Below are 22,969 nucleotides of genomic sequence, written 5' to 3'. Positions count from 1 at the left end.
TAATTCCAGCACACTTTACAAAGAAAAAAAAACAAGAAACCCCCCCACACACACACACACAAAATCAAAGCCCTAACATCCCTCACAAACACAGATTGATTATATATTCTTTAAACACATTAATTTCCAAACACCAACATATCTCAGTAAGATTTATATACATTTTTAATATAGTTCTATCTATGATATTTGTAACTTTTACAGTTACTTGTGATTAATTACTTTCAATTAAGTAAAATGTGTGATAAATATTTTACGCTGGCCTGTAAATGATATTTTCCAATGACACTGAAGGGGTAACAGGAAGTTAGTATCTCTACAGTAGTCATCAGAATAAAAGTTAGCACTAACAGCATGCTGATACATGAAGTTTTCCATTTCTATTTTATCTAAAACAGTTAATTAGGATAATGTACAACCTATGTGGATGACAGTGGGTAAATAATGTCACCCACTAAAGCATAGATTTATGAAATCCACTATTATAATATATATCTGCATGGATTTCAACAAACTATGTTTATGAAACTTCTGGAACTTCAAGCATGTTTTGGAAGAATTATTGTTTAAATTTTACTGGAGCTGTACGGGTCTCTTTTACTGGATTTTCAAACAGGATTAACCAATTTACAGTTAAATAAAAATTCAAACCAATGTTCACTGAACTTCTCCACTAGCTTCAATGACTGAAAAACAGATCCTTAAATAAAAATACACAAACATCACAAGGTTCAGCAATTTAGTAAAGATAAGCAGCAGAAGGTCTGATTACTTATATAAACCTTAGAAACTTAAAAAAATATGAGTTTCTCTGTAGGGTCCCTGTATTTCTGTGCTGAAAAATCTCTTAAGAATCAGTTTTGGCATTTCTGCTGTTTGTTTCAGCCAAATCAGGGAAGTGCAGTTGAGTGGGGAGAAATATATTTTTACATTTTAAGTTAACCAAATTTCTCTAACCTTGGCTTTGCTTTTGTCATCGGCAAATGTTCAGATGAGTTCTAATTTTGTATTTTATTTTTTAAGAAGTTCATCCATCTTCAATGCTATCAAAATAATTTGCGTTATCATCTCAGTTTACATTCAGTGTTTATATGTCTGTCTAAAACATTGATCATCTCTAGTTATTTCAAGTTTGAAATTAATACATCCCTATACTTTCTAAATCAATGTATGTATTATACAGCCATGAATTAGGACAGAAGTGGTCATTTCTGTAGCAACAGGAAATTTTAGCATTTATATATCTGATGGGATAGTGAGTTTTGGATTTTTTTTCTGTAGCAAGATTTTGACTTTTCAGTAATATAAAGAGTAATAAATCTAATAACTGAAAAGTTTTATTTCAGGTTTCCATGAGAAAAAAAAAAAAAAAAAAAGGTGGGTGATTTTGTTTTAATAAGTATTGCGTTGAAAAATAATTTAACACAAAATGGTAGCATCAGATTAATGTATCTCTTCTGTGCTGTGTTTGGTGAGAGATTAGAGGGAGTTGTTTCTGTTCAACACATCATTGTGATAGTAGCCTTTAAATATGTTTCTGTCCCTGTTAGCAGTAAATACCAGTGTTGCCGTATGTTTCCTCTCTATCACCACTATGTTACTGACATCAGCTGCAAACCTAGCAGCTCACACTGCTGCAGAGACTCTTTCTGTGGCTTCTGTAGCATGTATTTCAAGTAGTAGAAGCATATGCTTGCTTGTTCACTGTCCAGAATAAACATATTTTGAAATATTTTTTGTAAGCTGTGACAAAGCACCATTTGTCTGCATACAGTGGTATGACAGGCCATTTGCCTTATGGTAGGAAAAATTTCTCTAACAGTAAATCTGGATGGTTTTCAGTTATCCCTGCTCAGTATACCTGGTCTCAATAAGTACAGCTCTTCAGTCTGTTATTAAAGAAATTTAATATAGAAAAAGCAAATTTGTTGCATTATTTGTATAAATTCACATTCAGTACGACAGCAAAACTCACTAGATTGCTGTATAGTTTGCTGTAGCTGCGTTTCTTATTCATGGCTAGGTTATATTTGCTTGTTCACTGTCCATAATACACATATTTCTCTCCTTTGACCTGTCAGGTGTGCACGACTCAAACACAAGCTAAAATTAGCACCAGCTCTTCAGAGAGAAAACAAGCTTGTTTGATAACAGTGTCCAGTCCCAGGGAAGGATCTCTCTACCCTGTAGTGTTTGGTGTCCTATGGACAGGCTGTACTGACACAATTCTAAAGGGAAATCGAACAATTCCATTTATTGTTGTATTTTATATTACCATTCTATCTTTAAAATTAGAAGATATGTGTTTTTACTCTAGATATATTGAATTAATATTTTGTTGTCTGGCACGTTTCACTTGTCTCAACAGGAGAATGGGCAAGGAGTTACAGTAATGTCAAACTTAATAACTACAGTAATGAGTCATTGCTACAGAGCAGCAGAGGAGAAATACAGAGGTCATCTTGTCTTACACTTTTCTCAAGGAATTGTGGGAGGAAATAATATTCATGTGCTGGCAGCAAGAATATTAAGAGCCAAATTAAAAATCTGTTCAAGTTGTCAGAGCTACTTACTGCATTATTCAGGTTTTTGACAGTTTGCAGAACCATCATGCCTACTGTTTGCAGAGTTACAAACTCTATTAGGAATACAATAAAGTTAAATAAAGAGCCCATAAATTTACCATATATACTGTTTCTCAAGTTTTGGCTAAGGATAGGAGTGGGAAAAAATTACTATAGTTAGGTTTTTATGGTTAATATTGCTGATTTTCTCCAGTCAGACACCAGCTGTGACATTCTCTTTCTTATTTTCTTTGGTGTTTTCATCACAGTCCTTCAAGGACAGGCAGCAATAAAGACAGTGAGTGAGTTGTTCTTGCAACTCAGATAAACAGATTAACAACAGCTCAAAATTTTGTGAAAGTAGTGGTGACTGGAGAAGTTTTTGTCATCTTCCACTCTATCTGTTTCTTCATTTTCTCCAAAGTATTTTCCTTTCTTTGAGAGTAGCTTTTAATTTACTTCTAATGATCCCTTACCTCATCTGGTGTTAAGTTCTTGTTAGTTAACCAATCTTAATTTATGATGAAATATTAGGCTTTGTTTCAATTTTGTTTGTTTTCATAGAGTAGGCACTGCCCTAATAAAACCTAAATTAAACATTTTTCTATGAAAAAGTATGTTACGTTGAAGAAGAAGCTTTATCTCCTAACATAGAAAAAAGGATGCAAATGGGTTCCCAATCTAGCTGTAATCTGGAGGGCAAAGGCACTGGCTAGGATGCCTTCTACTCTGCAACACAGAGCAGTTCAAACTCACAGGGATCTCTTTGATCACCACAGAAGTTTCATGCTCTAGCTCTAACAAGGGAGATGGTCTTTCCCCTAAATTTGCAAATTAACACACACAAGGGATGTTTCTTTTTATCTCTTAGTGGGAGTATTAAATGATGAAAAGTTGAATACCAGGGTCTTGCTTCCTAATAGTTACCACATCCTATTTATTTCCATGTTTAACAGGATTTTGGCAGACATTTTATCTTCAACCTCAGTGACAGCAGTTTTTCTCTAGCGTGATTATTTAGATTTTGTTTGCTGTTCACAACACATTATCTGTCATTAAATATTTGGAAGATGTCTTTATTACAGAGGTGCTTTTGCTATTCAGGGATAACTTACTATTGAGAGACTTCATGCAATTTTGTAATATGTTCAGGAAAAGGCACATTGAGAAACTTTACAAGGAGCCAACAACATTTAATATTACTTCAGTAAACATTATGATTTATTCATTGATAAACAAGTTATTAGTGATCCCCACATAATTAAGCAGAGCATCTCTGAGAAAAAAATATTAACTTACAATAAATCTGCTATTGAAGGTGTTCTGGGTTGATTTCTAGTTCTAGGGGTTCAGTGTGTGTGTGTGTGTATGTTATAGTATTATTGTAATTAATGTCTAGAATTAAAAGAGTAACCTAAGGATAATCTCTTACCAGGTCCTCCTAAATGGTTGCAAACCAGTGGAGTTTGGTTCACAAAGGGAATGATCACCTAAATATCATTATAAACGGAATTTAGTTGACTAATAAAGCAATATATAAAACTGTACCAAATTCAGCATCTTTAAGAGTGGGTTAAATTTACAAACTGAAGCTATCTGAAATGGAGATGCAAGTGTGAACGAGATAGAAGGTCCAGGTTAAATCTTTCCTCAGACTCATACGTTTCAAAACTAAAGAATAAAATTATAAATTATGTCAGTCATATAAGCCTTAAAAACAAAGGTGCCTTTCACATGTCTGATTTAGAGGTCAGTCAGCATGAACTTATATTTGTCCACACTTATCTGTGTAGATGTATTCCCACACACCAGGTGTGACGACTACCAGGTTAGAAGAAGGGCTAAGATTTAGGTGCCCTCCACACATATTGAAGTCTGTTGTGTTTGTGTGTGTGGGGAGGGGGTTTTGGTAGAAGGGGTGATGCTACAGTAGTGGCACCTGTGAGAAGCTTCTCAAAGTTCCCCTGGCTTCAAGCCAGACCCGCTTCTGGCCAAGGCCAAGCCAGTTAGCAATGGTGGCTGCACATCTGTTGTGATAACATATTTAAGCGGAACTGAGGAGGAGGAGTGGGAGATGTGACATCTTAGCAAACACTGAGGTCAGTGGAAAAAAAGGATGAAGGGGGGAGGTGTGTTGGTGTAGAGGTCCCCCCCTGCAGCCCATGGAGCTCCACAGCAGAGCAGATGCTGACCTGAAGCCTGTGGAGAACCCCACACCAGAGCAGGTGGCTGTGCCCGAAGAAGGCCAGGACTCTGAGGGAAGAAGAATCCCCCACTGTTGTAGTTTGGTGCTGGGAGGATTGCAACATGTTGAGGTACCCATGCCAGAGCAGCTTGGGAAACACTGTGGCCCACGTGAGTGACTCACATTGGAAAAAGTTCATGGAAGACTGTCTCCTGTGAGAGGGGAATCATGACTTTTTCTTTATTTTCTCCTTCTCAGCACTGAAGGAAGGGCAAAGTGAGCAGCTCTGTGGTGCTCAGTTGCCCTCTGAGCTCAAAGCATGATATGAAGTTAAGGAAAAAATGGAAACCCAGTGAGGAGAGGGCTCGGAATAGGAAATTCTAAGTATAGGATTCTGATCCCCATACATACATTTTATTCAGTGACCCTTTCCATCAAAATTAACAGCCCCTCCCTTGAGGAGGGATCAGAATTTGGAATTTCTTTCTGCTAGTCATGTGGAATGAGCTGGCAGCAGGGAGAGAGACATTTTAGCCTGCAGAGAGAGACAAATGGGAGGTGGGAATTTGGATGCATCCCTCTAAAGTATATCCCAAAGGCAAGCTTTGATGTGTCCCTCTCCATTCATCATGCTGAATCTTTTAAATCCTACTTCAAGACTCCTGCTTCTCTCTATTTAATGGTTAAGAATCTTAGGCCATTACTCACGTTTATGAATTCCAGTCATGGAGATTTGTGCTAAACATTTTAGTACTGTGGCAACATTGAAATTTGATCTTATCTTGCCTTAATAAAATACTTAAGCCCATGCACACTGAGGTAGTTGAGATGGTACTCTACATCTCTTAATGTTGTTAAAGTTTGCAGTAAGCTACTATATTTTTTACAGACAAAGTATACATTACTCATTTCTTTAAATGAAGGATTGAGTGGTCTCTACTGATTCTGACGGTCATTATTTAGAGAAAGAAGTAGCTAACATTAAATTCTGGGAGGCCTACAGACCTCACTTGTTCTAGTGAAAGTAAATAAATAAATAAATAAATTCTAAGGTCAGGTGCCCTATGTGCAAGCACTGAAACAGAAACCATTTCCCACACTTTTAATGATATGTAACACAACTTTTTCACATGGATTTATGACTGGTTTTATTTCCTAGATTTTTTTAAATAAGTCATTCTGTATGTTGCTGTCTTCATAACTGCATGTTGTAGAAATATACATTTCTACATACTTTCATACATAATTTCTAGAAATAGAAATTATAATTTATTTGGAATTATCCCAGACTCATCTTAAACTCATCAAACTTGGTGTAAACATAATACACTAAGATGTATGTATTTGAAAGAAGAATTCTGGGTGATCAAATCACTTCAAAAGGAAAAATTTCTGGTGTAAAATTGAAATGTCTTTTCAGGTCGCCCTGCAGTTTTTTATGCAATATTCTTAGAACTATTTTTTCCACACAATATACCTTGTTTTGGTTTCAAGGGACTGAAGATAGTCAAGCTGTGTCACACAGTAGGATTGGTGAAAAACAAAACATGCTTAAGAGAGTTCTTCCTCACCAACTATGTGTATAGATCCCAAGCTGCCATTGCTGTAGTACCACATGGAATAAATGCAGAGGGAATTTCTAACACTCCTGCTAGATAAGAGGTAACGGTTGCGATTTCTTTTTAAATGTGCTGTTTCTTATTAAGTGCGTTAACTAGGAAAGCTGCTAGTCTCTAAATAAATGCTATCAGCTGCTCTGTTCCTCACAGTGAGTTTAGAATTTCATAAAAATGTCATCAGAAGTCCTCAAAACTTAATATACACATGCAGTATTTCTCTTACTCTCACTTACTCATGGTTTACTTGCTCATGCTTATTTATTGCTGGTTTAATTCCACTGTATACAGATAAAGTAGACTTGTTCGTGCTTATTTGAGCATGAACTTGGTTTTCCCACGTAATTTGTAAATTTGAGCAGTGTTTACACTGCTTTCCTTGATCTTCAGAATTTTCCTGCTGTGAACAAATGGGGAGACTGGAGATGTAGTCCTGAAACTACTCCTTGACTTTTGACTGGAATGAGTTGCTTTTCATTTTTAATTTCTTTTCCTTTGTTCCCTTCAAGAGCAACCAAGAGGAACCCTGAATTGCCATCCTTTCTAGGGGAGGGAATCTTTGTCTTGGTAGTTATTCTCATTTTACGTTGAAGGTTCAGTCCTACCAATCTAAATCTGAGAATACTAAAAAGTTAACTAAGTCTAAGTGGTAGGATATCTACTGTTGCCTGGGAGATAGCAGGCTCATTTGTTGCCCTAGTGCTATGCAGACTTGCTATCTCAAGCCAGGCTAGTTCAGACCCATATGGCTTGAACTGAAGCTCAGAAAGAGAACGGACTTCTTCAGGACTGATTTTGGTATCTGATTGACACCTGATTCTGGCCTGAAGTAGTGGCAACTTTGCAGTATCTTTTTTTCCTGACTATTGGGCAATTACAACTCAGGGAGAAAAGCCCAAAGCAAAAGAATTACTGTTTCACCCTATGGTTCATCTGTACACTGCTGCAATATGGTAAGCCTGCTAGAGTTTAGAGCTAAGTTAAGCTTTATCCTTTTAAAGTCACTGGAGACCTACTACACAAATGGTGTTGAGGGAAAGTCAAACATAACTGACAAGATCTAAATCTGTGCTGAGTGGAATGTTTATAAAATCTCAGGGCAAGAGTATGAGCTTGTAAGTAATCCTAATGCCCTACCCCTTTGGGGAAAATGTTGTTCAAGTATTATTAATTTCTTTATTGTTTTCTTATATTGTATGAATTTCTTTATTGCACTAAGTGGGTTTTATAGTGTTGATTGTTAATAAAAAGATCTGGCTAGCATTGTCTTTTTGACTTAAGTAAACAACATTTGCTTTTTATACTGACTTTATGAGACTTCTGTGAGCTTTGGTGTTGCTGATATGGTGAGGATGTATGGTTATTTAAAATCAGATTGTAGACATCATGTGACAAAGTAATTTTTCTATCAACATAACCTCAGGGAAGTTTATTTTGTTCTGCAAAATTTAGGCACAGCTTGCAAAACAAGGCAAAAGTCCAATGAATGAAGATGAGATCAATTACAGTCTTTCATTTGTACCAAACAAAGAAATGAACATGAACAAAGACAGATCTTAGACTAATCTTGTCAAAAACAAGCATCCTTTGATAGAGTAACATTGTAATCATGGGCTAATTGCCAATGTGATTGGACAATAGCATAATACAATGACCTTCCTGGATTCCAGTGCCTAGGTTGTTCCATGTTAAATTTCTAAGAATCTTCATGATCTTTTATTGAGGCTCACACTTTGCCTTATCCATTTTTGTGCTATCCAAAGGTATTTGACTATCCATGGTATTTGTATTTAATACAAGAACTTTTTGTATGTGTGTGTACTTACCTATATATAAAATTTACTCTAAGGATTAAGTCCAAAATTGTTCAATCATCATGCTCAGATCAGGTGACATGCAACATTAAAATCAAATGAAAGCGTAACTACTTGGAAGGATAGCCCTGACAGTTCTCTTTACTTAATTAATTTTTAGGTTAATATGTTCATGCTTAGTATCTATTGTCTATATTTTTAAAGATGGAGAGAGGATATATAGGAATAATTTAGCTGAAAATTAGGTGAAGTTTAAGTCAGTCTGAAAGTGTGAATCTCATGCTCCCTAAAGCTCCAAGTGCTGGTTCTGTGTCTTCACATCTTGACAGGGCTTAGTAACTTCACTGGGTTATCCAGAGGAGGCTTTTCTGTGACGAGTTTCCATGACAAGTTTAATGAGATTGGCTTTGTTTGGATCTAGTATCCACCCACAGATTCATTTAAGAAAAAATAAATTATTAGACATACACTTGATTAAGGAAAGTTTCCATGTGGTGTTTGTGTGCCCCTTCTCCCTCTCATAAGCAGAGCTCCAATCCCAAAGTTCTGTGGGAGAAATTATTTTATTTAAATCTCAGTCTGGGGACTGACTCTCCACTTCATCTCAGAAAAATGTCAGTGGCTTACCTGCTACTGTGTAGGCAAGAGTGGGTTAGGGATGCTCTACTCATGCTGTTAACACTGTGACCACGTTGCAGTGAAAGTACCTGTTTTCCATCTAAACAAACAGAGGAATCACATTCTGCTAAAGGAATTTACTTTTTTATTCATCCTAAGTCACTGGATAAAATTACAACAAAGAGGCAGCGACCAATCAGTGACTCATAACTGCTCTTCTTGTTTGCTGTGTTTGTGGGAGAAGTTGGGAAGGCATTTTCTAGGATAGCACTCTTCACTGCATACCCCAGAGAGAAAGAGCCATCTCTCCTGCTTTACACACTTAAATCCTGCTTTTGCTCCCATGGCTCCTTAGGCATTTTACATTCCATATTTAAAAGATATACTTGCCTCTCCTCAATAACCCTAGAAGAAACAGAACTGATGTTTCTCACCTTCTCTTCAGTGGAGAAGTCTATCCCACTAGATACCAAATCATATTCTTGGTTAGCCCTGTGGCTCATGTATACCTGCCTGTAGAGCTTTAGTGAGACAGGTGAGGGATGCTCCTTCCCCTCTCTCTTGCTCCAGTGGCTAGGGCTTGCTCCTAGGATGTAGGGATTATGGCTTCATATTTCTCAAGTAGACACTGAGATCCTGTCTCCTCCTTCCTGAATATGAAGCTATTATGTCAAAATATACCTTCCTCTTCCAGCAATGTTTTATGAAAAAACCAAGAACTAACTGATCAGAAACCATTGTGTGTAACTTGCCCTGCCCTGCCCTGCCCTGCCCTCCCCTCCTCAGCATTTTCTTGTGGATGGTCAGACGTGCCCATGTCCCCAGTGTTTCCTTGCTGGGACACAGGTACTCGGTTCAGCATCCCTGCAGCTGGTACACTTGGCTGTGGGCATTACAGCACTAAGCACCACAAACGCTCTGTTACTTGCTCAAGCTGGGCTCAGGCTCTTAGTTCATGGTTGTGGTTTCAACTAGTTGACAAGACTCCTTAAGAAAAGGGATATTTAGCATTGCAAATCATGCAGACTTTTGTGGCTTGAACTTTAAGTTATCCTCCATTCATCACTCAGAGACAATTTTGGCAGAACTGGGTTGCTGGCTTGTGCTGTAACTGATGGAATTAAAAATTCTGAAACTGCTGAAATCCGCTTTCAAGCCCAGGGATTAATAACATGGCTGCTGTTAACTGGGAGTGCTGTTTCTGTGCCACAGTACAGCACAGACCAGCTACTCAAATACTCAATTATTCTGTCAGATCTCTGAGCACCTCTCTGCATTCTCTTCTTTGTCTCTGACTCTCTCCACTTTATTGCGTTTTCCAGTACAGATTCCTTGTGCTCAGTTCTGCTCTGGGGTAGAGACAATGTGCTACTACAGATACATTGAGAAACCCTGAATGTCCCGATTTTATGCCAAAACACAAGACATATCTGAATTTTCTGAGTGCACATCATACAAGGCAAACCTGATGTGGAAAAAGATCTGGATTTTTTATTTTTCTTTTTGGTTACACTGGTTGTTTTCTCTTGCTCTTTCAGGCTTTATTTAAAAGGTCACAGTGGAACAGCTGGGAAACAGAGTAGCCTGATCTTACATGGTGCTGAATTCAGTACAAAAGATGCTGACAATGACAACTGCATGTGTAAATGTGCTCTCATGTTGACTGGAGGTGAGTACAACTCTGAAAATATGTGGTATGTCAATAGAAATATACTCTGTTTTCCTCACGCAACTATGAATGAAGTTGCATTCATGGATATGTAAGTACCGTGTGAAAATTACATTTATTATTATTACTCCTACTCTTTTCTGTATATATATTGTGGTAGTGCCAATACCTCAAGATTCCTATCAGCAGGGAAGGGATTATTCAGAGATGCAGTCAGTGTACTTCTGCACTGAAGCTGTTGCAGCAGTGTCAAGAGTGAAAGCATGTTAGTATTATTGTCAAGGCAAGAAAGACAAAGTAAGAGAGAATAAGCTAAGAGATGCACAAGGGGAGAACTTTGTGAGAAGTGGAAGAGTCAGCCATGAAAAGAAGAGATAATGCAGGGAAATAGATAACAGAAGGTAAAGTTTAAAAACAATTAGAATCTGGACTTGCGATATGTTATCTCTTTCATTTAGGGTGTGATTCCGTTACTGAAATAATTATAATGACTCAGCTTTCTGTATTATATAAGCACAATACATATATACATGCATAGTTATAGTTAATGTAATGGCTAATTCACTCACCTGTGAAAGACTAGACATGCAACCCCCTGTTCAAATTGTGTCACTTAGCTGTTCTGGAAGATTTAATACAATATCCTTAGTGAGATGAGTCGAGCTGCAGAAGGAAAGAAACAAGAGTCAGGGTGGAAGAGAGCACAGAGAAGTTATACCGGGATAGTTTAAAGCACCAGGCCAATCTGACTACCAGCAAGTAAAGTGTATATGACTTATACTTGTTCCCTCCAGTGCAGAGGAAGAATATCTGAGATTACCTCCCTGTACAGACACCTAAAGCTCTGCACAGGAATGAGAACTTTCTCTGACAAACAATGCTTATTCTTAGTCCCTATATGGTCAAGCTTGTCTTTATCTTTAGGACACCACATTAAAGCAGAAAGCTTAAACTGGGATTCTTTGGTTCATTGACTGTATGACCAAGAAAGGCCCTTATCTTCACATCTGATTTTCTTCAGAGACTCTCCCTCAGTGATTTCTAACTTTCCTGGAAAATATCCTATAGCATATAAATTATTCAGTATTTTGGATCAAACTGTTAAACAGATATTATTTGTGGTTACTGGCACTCTGACTGAATCCAGCTCAGGCCACATTCAGGCTTATATGAGCCTCTAAAGCTATCTGCTAACAGAAAATGGGTTCCCATCACTGGGACTTATATCAAATGCACAACCTAGCTCCTCATTCTTTTTTGTAAATTGGAAATGACCCAGTTGGGAAAGTCTTTAAGGACACATTTTTTCAAACTTTCCTAACCACCTCTAGCGATATCTTATGAAAAGTCAACAAGGGAAACTTCTTCCAGTAGAAGGATGATCAGACATTACCATTTGAATCCTATTTTTAAAAAAGCTAACCAGGTAGTTCTGGAGACAGATAACAGATAAGAAGTCAATAGTTTATTTTAATTAAAACTTTTTACCTTTCCCTTTAAAGACCATGTTAAATTAAAGTGTCTTACTACCAGGGCAGACCAGAATCTAGTGAGAAGCTCCTAAATGTGAGTTGTGTCTGTGCTGAAGTACAGACTCATTCATGTATTCAACCTGTCTGGAAAATACGTGGGAGCAGAGGTTAATTCAGGGAGCTAAGGGCTTTGTTTATTTTTCTGCCCTGGCTTCTATGGTAGGTCAATGTCTCACTAAGGTCAGACTGCCTTTGAACAACCATTCCACAAGGTTCACATATATTTTGCTGCAGCAGTCCTGTAAATCAACAGGAAAAACACATATTGGAATACACTGGTAGCAAATGAAAGGAGTAAGGAGGAAGGGAGAGAATTACCAAAGGCTGAGGAAACCACAAATAGAACAAATCACTGCAGAGTAAGAAGAGATGGAGATAGCCTTTGGAAATAGATGAGTCTAGTCTTTTGGACTAGACTCTGAGTACTAGCCTTCTGGAGATAGTCTGTACATCGCTGAGTAATCTGTAGTTCTTCAAGAAGAGAAAGACTTTAATCATGTTAAAGTTCTCCTCAAACAATCGACCATGCTTTGCTCTTTGAAATTACTTTCTCATTCCTCAAGAAATATCCGAAATTGAATTAAATACCAAAACATTTGTTTAGTGAGTAGATTTCAGTTTTGTACTGCAAAGACTAATTAAGAAAAGTAGCAATGAAAAAAACCTCTCTTTTTTTTTTTTTTTTTTCCAAAAGATATCAGACTCTGTTAGTTTTGGCAACTTCACAGAGAGCTCTTTAATGATGAATGATATGAAATCTACAGGCAGGTTTCTAGCTATCTTGACAGTTTGGGTGAGCCTGTTATCTCTATGAGGTGAACTGAATATATTTATGTCAGGAATAAAGGCTGAGATAAGCTGAAGCTCAAGACTGATATGGTTATAGTCAAGGCTGAAAATAAAAATGTAAGGAAAACACACATTTCTCTCTGTGATCTTATGAGTTGTCAGATTTATTTGGTTTATATAAAAACTATTATTCTCTCTCCTCCTTTCTCTCCTCCCTCTTCCCCAGAATAAGAAATTAAATAGTGGGGGAATAATACAGTAGCATTACACAGTTTTTCTCTCTTGTCCTTTCAAGAGCCATGTTATGCTACTTGAGTCTATCTTAATGTTGATTTTAGACAATGGCTTCAAAAGTATGTGAATGATCTGGAATTTTAGTCCCTGTGAACTTTACATGGTATTTAAATGCTTAGCTGCTTTTTTGTGCTTTGGAAAATTTAAACTAAGCATGCTTGGTTTCCTTTAAAAGGAGGAAAAATATATTTATTCAAATAATGTCTTCATTTAAACTTACATTCTGGCAAAATAGTAAAAAGTTTTATATTATGAAAATACCTATTAAGAATTGGTACAATATCTCAGGTCAGTAAACTGAACAAAATCTTGTATCCCCATACCATTTCAAGCATTATTCTGAAGGGTACCCCAGCGAGCTACATACACAGCTTTTTGCAAGAAACAGCACTTAAAATGTAACAGACTGTCACCAGAATAAAGCACTGCCCAAGGCGCTTGAGATAAATTTCCAGTAGAAGTGCACTTAATGTATCTGCATCAGACCCATGGACACAAAGCCAAGGCACAGCATCCTGCCAGGATACCACCGTTCAGCTGAGACCTAGGAGCTGTTTGTGCAATTGTTTTCAGTCACTGGAGAGTGACTTATGGTAACATGTCCCATAGTGAAAGAACCTTAAGGTGATTTGCTTTATTTTGCATTGGCTACCCTCTGAGTGTTCACACTGGATTTACCTTGCTTCAGGTCATAAGTGAGAACATTGCTAAAGTTCTGATCCCTGAAATAGTTTGACAAAATGGTGGGAAGACTTTCTAGATGTTTTGCTCGTTTTGAAACAGCATAGAATTTTTTATTTTACTGGAAGCAGAGGTTCATCCACCCACAGTCTCCTGTCTCTGAAAGCAGTCAGCAGTAGATGCCTCAGTATGGGCATAAGAGCAGTTCAGATAAATGATACTTCACCTGAGTGTTTTCCCAGTATCTTTTGCATCTCAGGGGCTTCCCGATTCAGAGACAGTTCCCATGTATTTAGTAATACTCAATAGATTTTTTATCTATTGAGAGACTATATGTACAGTATCCAATTAGAAAAAAACACAGTTCCTCATATATTTTGTTGGAAACAAAAACTTTGAAACTTCAGCACACTTAAAACTCTCCAGCTTGAACCCCTAGATATACATCTACTTACATAAGAAAGCATCAGTGTTTAGGTTTTATAAATATTGTTGCTTTCATAAAGAAGTTACTTATAAAGCATCATTCATGAAATATCATATATATTGCCTAACATTTTGATAGAAAAATAAAACCACCAGGCAGTTAAGAAACAATTGGAATATTATTTTATTTATGCTAGAATATTATAAATATTGCATTAAACATATGATTACTCAGCACTGAACAATCATCATTGCATTGCTATGTTTATCAGAGTTAAGTATGGAAAATAGTCATAAAGTATTAGAAAAACACCCAGAAGTGATAACTTAAAAATTATTCTGTTAATATATTCAGAAGATTGTAACATGGTCACCAGTCTGCAAGTTTCATGTTATTTTTACCTCATAAAAAGGTCCCTATAAAAAGGACTGTGTTATCCAGTTGATATCAAAAGCTAATGCCTTTTCATCTTATATCCTGACAACTAAATTCTGATTTAACCCTCAGAATGTCAAGTATCAATTACTAAGTGATAGTCAGATCAAAACAATACTCTTAATGAAGAAAAGAACATGGCCTGGAAATGACTTCCAGAGGTCATTTAGTCCCTTTCTAAGACAGACTCTTCTCTACCTATTTATTTCTGCATTTCTATTCATTTTCAATATTTATAGTGATAGAGATTTATTCTCATAATATAATCTGTTACTGAGTTTGGCTACACTTAATATAAGAAATCTTTACTTGCTGACTAAACCAATTCTATGATAATTTCTGTTCCATCTTGTCCTAGCCTCCATCATTGGAAAGAGGAGACCATTCCTTTGCATTCCTTTGAAAAGCTTCTTTCTTACAACAAATTTAATGAATTTTAGATTGCTGGCAATCTGTCTTTTGAATTCTGAACTAAATAATCCTATATCTTTCCTCTTAGATTCACTCTTCTGGACTCTGTCCAGTGGATCCACATATAGCTTGAGGTGTTATCCAAAACTTCACCCAGTCTTCTAGCTGAGAAGTTACCAATGCAAAGTCAAACAGATCCTAAGTATTGACATCTAACTTTAAAGTACAGAATGTCAGAAACATTGAAATCTTTCATAAAGTAAATTGTTATTTATTTTGAATAACGCAGACTATTTCAATATTTTGCATTTGCTCTTGTTATTTTTGTTGACAATGCACTAAATTTTATGTACAAACCCAGAGGGCTAGAAATAAATATTGTTTTTTAATAGGATCCATTTATCTCATATACCCATACAAATACACTGTCCAAACATACTTTGGATCTTACTGAATGGATTGTATTGATCTTACTACTTTTGAAGGCATTCAGTGTATGAGACACCTATTCTTTTAGTATGCAAAAGGCAACTAAGAACATCCCATCAGACATGAGTGATCATTAGCAAGTTCCCAATGCATGCTAAATTTACAGTGCACTTGTGAATTGATGAGCACTAGGTTACTAACAAAGAATTTTACATACATACATGCTTATTTACAATTTATATAACAAGCCAAAAAAAGGAAAGCTGTTAGCTTTGGCATACAACAGCCTTTTTAATGTTGCTTTTGACAAAGAAGTTTCTATCATATAAAAATTATACTTGTGACTTCAGAAAACCATTACAAAAGATGGCTGTGGTTTTTTTTCTTGTATTATCATTACTCATTTGAGCAATGCTCCTTTACTAGGTAGCTTTTTGCAAGAATCTGTAGAAATTATCTCAGTATACATTCATATTTGGCCAAAGATATATTACAAGTAGGTCTGTGGAGCTGAACTACTTGGTGATAGGTGGCTTGATGATTTATTTCATGAAAAGAGATTACATGAAATTTAACAACTTCTCAGAGGTAGCAGCAACACTAATTAAAGACTAAAGCATAACAACCCATAAAGCATGAGCACGCTTTAACTGCTTCGGAAGAACAGCTGTCTACAGTGAAGATTCATGTTTATTTGTATAGCTGAACTTTGAAACAACTTATCAATGTAACATCTAAATTATTTTCTGTTTGGACAATATACTTTATGACCCAAGGATTTTTACTATATACAGAGATGGTAGTGCTGTTTGTACTATACAGATTATTAGAGGTGGACTAACCTCAAAAGACTGAACTACTCTCTGTCCAAATAAGCAATTAATGATTTCATGATAACAACTTGAAGAAACTACCTGTGTTTCTGAATAAAATCTCTCTTAAACTTCTCCTGAAAGCCTCCTCTTTACCACTTCATTAGTAACTTTAAAATCTTGCTTCTATTATTATTCCTCATAATGACCACCTCTATGATTTTCATGCATGATTCAAATATCCCATGGAAATCATTGAGAAAAGTTAGGTCTGAGTTCAAAATCTTACTGCCATTCAGAGAAGACTCGATAGTTATTTGGGAAAGCCACTATCTTGTAGTTAAAAATAAACAAGATTCTTCATGAGAGGAAAATCCTGTGGACTCCAAGAATAAGCCAACATCTAGATACTGGGACTCTTTGTCAGATACTCTCACAGCTCTGGCGCTGCTTTATTTGGTGTTTTCTGCAATGGCAGTGTTGCAGGTATCTCTTTCAGAAACCTCTGGTTTATGTTTCCCTACTTCCTTATAGATACCAAGAAAGCAATTTCTTCCATTCCTCTTTCCCCCAATATAAAAGGTGTCTGAAAAAAAACATTTGCATCCATTCAAAGATGTGTATTTTGGTGTTGAAACATGCAGTAGGAAGTCATGTGATAATCTGAGGCCCTATGGGGCCTCCAAGGGAGGATGGAGACAAAGAACCATATGAAGAAAAAAAATACTTTAAAAAGAAAGACAGTGAGAAATTAAACCCAACATTTTAATGCAGCATTAGGAAACATCTTTAAAAAAAAATCATACAGTGTCACTAACAAAACCAGCGTAGTATTAAAAAAGATGCTTATTTAAACACATTTTGAAAGACGTACTTATTTAGAAGAAATATATAATGTGATATTTGAGCAGGTCCTCACAAAAATTTTATAAAATTTTGCAATTCTTTGACTCATTCCATTTTTAACATAGATTTTGTAGAGCGCTGCTGAAAACTTTCTCCCTGAAAAGGCCATTTATTGCTGTTCCTTTAAAACGAAATGGTAACTAGCCCCGCTTGCTATGTCTTCATCCCAATACCATAAACAGAACCCAGCTACATCTGTGTTCCAGCTTTGAACAATGAGGATTAGATTTTCTCTGGTTAACGTTGTCTTAAATTTCTACAAGATTATACTATGGTTACAGTAAAACATCAGCTGTATGGCTTTCTCTTTCTTTGGTTATTGCCCCCTTAGGTATAACATTGTAATCAAAGAGAGGTCAATTGTATCAAAATAGAAGTTTGCCAGAATTTATCTGGCATAAATTCTTCCCTCAAGATTTCATTATGAAGTGTTACTTCTGAAAAAAACACACTATTGTCCAAAATCTAAGAAATTACTTTACAAGACTAGAAATATCAATTACATGGATCTGAATACAAAAGACAGAGTAAACACTGGATCTGAAGACTAATCATAGTCAGTATCATCAGTAGTAGTAAGGTATAGTTTAAAATACCTTCATACAATGCATTCATTATAGGTAGATAAGAGGCTAACCACTGAATATGATTAAACTGGAGGATTCACTAGGGCAGTGAACATTGTCTAAAAGGAGCTTCTTACAGTTTAGTTCAATTTCCAGAAGACAAAGTTAAAATTTAAAATTCTACATGTCCACAGTGACTCCTGCAAATTCAGTAGCCGGTCCCTAGATGATCAGTTTGCCACTACTAGTGGTCCTTGAAAAAGGTTTGCAGGGTGTCCTGGGAAGGTTACAGTGCTGTGATGTGCAGGCTGAAATAACTTTTTAAAATAAAGTGGCATTTAACCACCAAAAGCAAAAGCCACCACTTGATCATTATGATCTCTTTTGGCTTAATACTTGAAGGCAAATATTCAGTAAACCATAGTACATGGAAAGATGCATAAAACCTGTGCTAAACATTCATAAAGCCATAGGCCTTACCAAAAAAAAAAAAAAAAAAAAAAAAAAAAAAAGTAGATCTCCTAGCATTGAGGTTAATATGTTTCTGACATTGGGAATATTAGCTCTTTGCAGTCTGGGCATTCATTCTGCCTTTTCTCAGTCTGAACTAAGCATCTTTCTGTTACATTACATAGATATCCTGTAAGGTGTTGGAGAGAAAAGTCTATTTCCATCATGATATACAGCAAAACTCCCACTACTTTCAATGGAGTCAGCATGTCACCTAGTTTATCTTTGTCAGTTTGTGTTCTGTAATCTTGCCAAGTTTCATGTTATTTGGAGTGTTCCTTAAAACTTTAACTCCCATGGCAATCTAAAATTCACCTTAACAAGAAAAGATCTTGGGGATCTAGACAAGAGAGTTGACTGATTAATTTTATCTTAAACTAATAATATAAAATAGATCTGAAGATTCACATTGCTTTACACCACTGACTCAATTTTCTTAATTGATTAAAGACATATATACATATCTTCACTGCAGAAGTCTAAAGGTGAAGTCACTCTTTTTTCATACACTTTGCAACAAAACCTCTCTTTCTACCAGGTTTGAATTTTCTAGGTTCATATAAATGGTAGTAAAATCTCTGTCATTTTTAATAATATTCACAAGTACTTGCTAAATATTTTTGGGGTTTTTTTTTTCAGTGCTATGTTAACAGAGCACTCATAAAGGTGGAGGTATGGCTCTGCATGCATTTTCTTTGGCAGAAAACTCAGGTTAAGAAGTTCCTGAGTTGTTAAACTTCTTTTTATCCTAACTTCTCAGTTTACTACTCCTTCCGTTATGTCAATACAACTGTTCACAGAGCCATTCTGTAAACCAAATTGCTGGTTTGCCCTCAGAAAGAGAAGCTCTGGGGTTTTTTTCTAAATCTGTGTCACCTCACTTTTCAGAACAGTCCTACAATGCAGCTGCAGGATCAGTAAACTAGAATCACAAGTATCTGAACAAGACATTTCTTGCCCTGTCTTTTCAGTAGAATAAAATATATGCAATTGCACACAGAATTCAAAGGGTTGATGTGTAGGAAGCTGCATCTTGCTGGGAAAGAGCAGGCAGGGTAGGGGGACAGAAAAGGCAGTTAGCAACTTTTTAAGCCCAGCTTTGATATCAATCAGTAAAATTTTTGATATATTTTTGTAGTCAATGATAGGTAACTAGTAATTTTCTGCTAGCTGTAGACATATAAATAAAGTGCCTACAAACCCCTTTTTTAAAAAAAATAATAAATAAATGGACATTTGTCAGTTTTCTAAGCGCCATGTGGGAACTTGCTCAGAGGCTTTGCAGACAAGTGAACAAACCTTAAATGGATCTGAGTGAGGACCCACCTGACATTCCTGACCTAAAAGCGTTTGGCACATTTCAAGATCAAGATTAGGAGGCTCAAGGTTTAATACAGATTTTCACATTCTAAATAATAAGATTAAAGATTAAAGATTAAATGTCACTGTTCTGGCCCAAACTGTATGTGCAATGAATATATACCTGAATTGAAGTTGGCCATACTGTCACATAAATGCATACACACGCAGGTAATCATCTAAATCTCTGTTAGAATTGTCTTCTTCACTTAGTCCTTCCATTCATTTGCTGAGTCTTTCTTACAAGTTCAATGTAAGTCTTAAAGAAAAAGTCTCCCTGTCTCCTTGTACACCATTCTGAATACTGATTATTACTGTAATATTGTAAGTGCTATAACAGAGCAGCACCATCACACTCATAACACATTTGCTAAGAACATCTAACCTGAGAGCAAAAGCAAACTGTGAACAATTGAACAATCACAGTTAAAGCAACAGAAAAGGACTGTAAATAAAATTAAATCATGCTTATACTCAGAATAACCAAACAAGTGATATTATGCACAACACTTATGAATTATAGTCTTTTTTGAGGTTTACATGGGATGGATGAACTGTGATACTGTCTAAACATACAAAGGAGTTAATTTGTCTTTACTGTTCTTGTTCTTGATTCACATAGTGGATATAAAACCAGAATGAGTTAGGACTGAAGCGCTTTTCCAGCACTGTAAATATGTGGGCATTCTTCAGAACCGCTGGTTACAAAATGGCACAAGAAGAGCAAAAAAGGAAATTACTAAATAACCCCTTAAACACACACACTCCAGGAGTATTTATGAGCCTAGGAATAGCAGAATTGGCTAATCAGGCACAAAATAAAAATACTTAGTGCACTTGCAGTTTAATTGATTGTCTTAATGGTTTCAGGGTGGTGGTTTGATGCCTGTGGCCCCTCCAATCTCAATGGGATGTTCTACACTGCTGGGCAAAACCATGGAAAGCTCAATGGCATCAAGTGGCATTACTTCAAAGGCCCCAGCTACTCCTTGCACTCCACCACCATGATGATTCGGCCCTTGGATTTTTAAAGGTATTCAGCAGTGGATCCCAGAACAAGTCAGGACAACACTGCCCTCAGCAGCACTACTATCACAGTCTGAAGGTAAAAGGTGAAGGACTTCTTGAAAGCAACATGTAGGAATGATGCAAAGTCACTTCATTATCACTCCGTAACCCACATAAACTCCCCAACAGTCACCCCATGTTCTGACGACTCGGGGAGGCTTCGTTTAGATGAAGGTGGCTGCAATGATTTTCCGGAGAACAACTGGATCTGGTTATTCTGTCTAAACCCGATGCTTGTCAGTGGATGTCTTTTTTTAATAGAAGATGCAAAACCACAACAGATTATTCAACAACAGCATCAGAATTTGAAGAACTGAAATGTATCAACCACCGTGTATTGAGTAGAATGTTATTCAGCAGTGAAATGTCAACATTATGCACATGAAAAAGGATTACAGAGACACCTTTATTAAAACTCATCTTAAAGCTTTAAAGGTGACCACTCAAAATATTGTTTCTCTTAAATGAACTGAACTTGAGTGGTGGATGGATTTATGTTAATCCTAGAGTCAAACAGTTTGCGTGAATATTATTTTTCATTAAATCCTTTAAGGACATGTTTCTCATAAATAGACTGAGTCAAACATATGAAGAATGATAAGGGTAATAAGCATAAATTCTTCGGTTTCTCTGTAGAGGTAAATCAGATAATTGGCATAATCTCTGAGCTAGGATTGATAGTGTGATAACGAAAGTAGCTGTGTTTTGAGGTTTTTCCCTTCTTTCGTTAAAAGCGGTCTGAATGTCATAGAAAAATTAATGGAAGGTTTAAAGAATGTGAAATATTATCCTAAAGAAAACATGGGATTTTGCATGGAATATTTCCATCAAAAGTACACAGGAAGGCAAAATGTTAGGGTATATAGAAATTACATAAATGTATAGCTTAAGGCAATGGATTCATTTTACAGTATCCTTGCATGTGCAAAATTTATCATTAATTATTTTGCTTTTTTATTACATTTTTCGTGAATATCAGAAGCATGCCAGTTCTACACAGTGCTTAGGCTACAACTATAAAAAATACTCATCAGAACTGTATAGAAAATAAAGAATTGTGAAGTTGTAAATAGCATGTTTATATTTCCTGTAATGGTCACTTAACTTGTACAGGCAGCCCTGACCCTACTCAAAGGGTGCAAAGCCTCAGAAGGATATAAATATTAAAAGAACTTTAGAAGACTGTTTACAGGTTGCTAAAAAGTAATTTTGTTATATTAAAATGTTGCAGAAATATGGGGCAAGATGTAAAATTCAGCCATTGGAAAAGATAAAGTGCCTATAATAGCAAGTAGCTGGGTGTCCCATGAGGGTGTAGAAACAACTCTTTCCATTTACAGCCCCTCATGATTTAGTCATATGAATAAATCCATTTGGGAAAGTAGCTCGCAGTCATCCTACTTCTGTTATATACAAAATGAGCAAGTTTACCCTGCTCCCACTGAAATCAAAAGAAACATTCTCATCAATTAAATTGGGACCAACATGACATGCAAAATCTGCATGTGGTGAGTTTTTTACTTGTCTGTTTATTGCTTTGTTTCATTGATTAAACTGCTTCTGAGATCAGGCACAACAAAGATCTGGTTCTTTTTTAATGGATGACGATACTAGAGTAACTGTCTAGGTTTTTTTTCTTTTTTCTTCTTTATTTTCTCTCTTTTTTTTTTGGTTTTTTTTGTTTTTTTGTTTTTTCCTTTAGCAGTTTATTTCTACGGAAGAGAAATTATTATTTTAAACATCCCTTCTTAAAGATCACTAGGCCCCACAATGTTCTCTGTTTTTGTTACAATTAGTTATTTGTTTGCTTTTAAGTGGTAAGATCTTTGGGTTTGTGTATTTGTATATATTTATATATATATTTGAAATAATCTTGCCTGGGGGTTAACTTGCTGTTTTGTTCTGAGTAAGTAACCAAGCTACTCCTTACTCAGCAATTTCTTCACAGAGCTGTTTTGTTTCAGTTTCCAGCAGTTTTTTCAAATGGTTTTCATTTATGTGCAAAATATGTGGTCCATCTTCCTCCATATTCTCAAAAGATATATTTTTGCAGGTCTTCAAGCTAGGAATGTGATTTTTGCAGATCCTATTGCAAAAGACAAAACACATTTAAAATCAAAAGCATGATATTTACTGTTTATTTATCTGGGTTTGAGAAAAATGTGGATTTGGTTTCCTATCCTTTGTAATAAAACATTTTTTAAAATTGCAGTGTCCATGATTTGCTTTGCTTTAATTATACCTTTCTGTGACAGGCTGACAACATTTTACAAGCCACCATCTC

General features: G+C 36.1%; 1 protein-coding gene across 1 annotated transcript in view; it reads left to right on the top strand.

Annotated features, from left to right (window-relative positions):
• The window catches only part of ANGPT1 (angiopoietin 1), a 167,921-nt gene extending 145,620 nt beyond the window's left edge, over positions 1 to 22,301 (top strand). Inside the window, exons 8-9 of the mRNA XM_026843655.1 lie at positions 10,336 to 10,466; positions 20,488 to 22,301. Of these exons, the coding sequence (XP_026699456.1) occupies positions 10,336 to 10,466; positions 20,488 to 20,648 (292 nt within the window). The 3' untranslated portion in view covers positions 20,649 to 22,301. The remainder of the gene's footprint in view (positions 1 to 10,335; positions 10,467 to 20,487) is intronic.
• The last annotated feature ends 668 nt before the right edge of the window (positions 22,302 to 22,969 follow it).

The sequence above is a fragment of the Athene cunicularia genome (genome assembly GCF_003259725.1).
Source record: "Athene cunicularia isolate RWA chromosome 2 unlocalized genomic scaffold, athCun1 chr2_part1, whole genome shotgun sequence".
NCBI classification, from domain to species: domain Eukaryota; kingdom Metazoa; phylum Chordata; class Aves; order Strigiformes; family Strigidae; genus Athene; species Athene cunicularia.
This window is presented reverse-complemented; position numbering and strand designations above follow the sequence as displayed.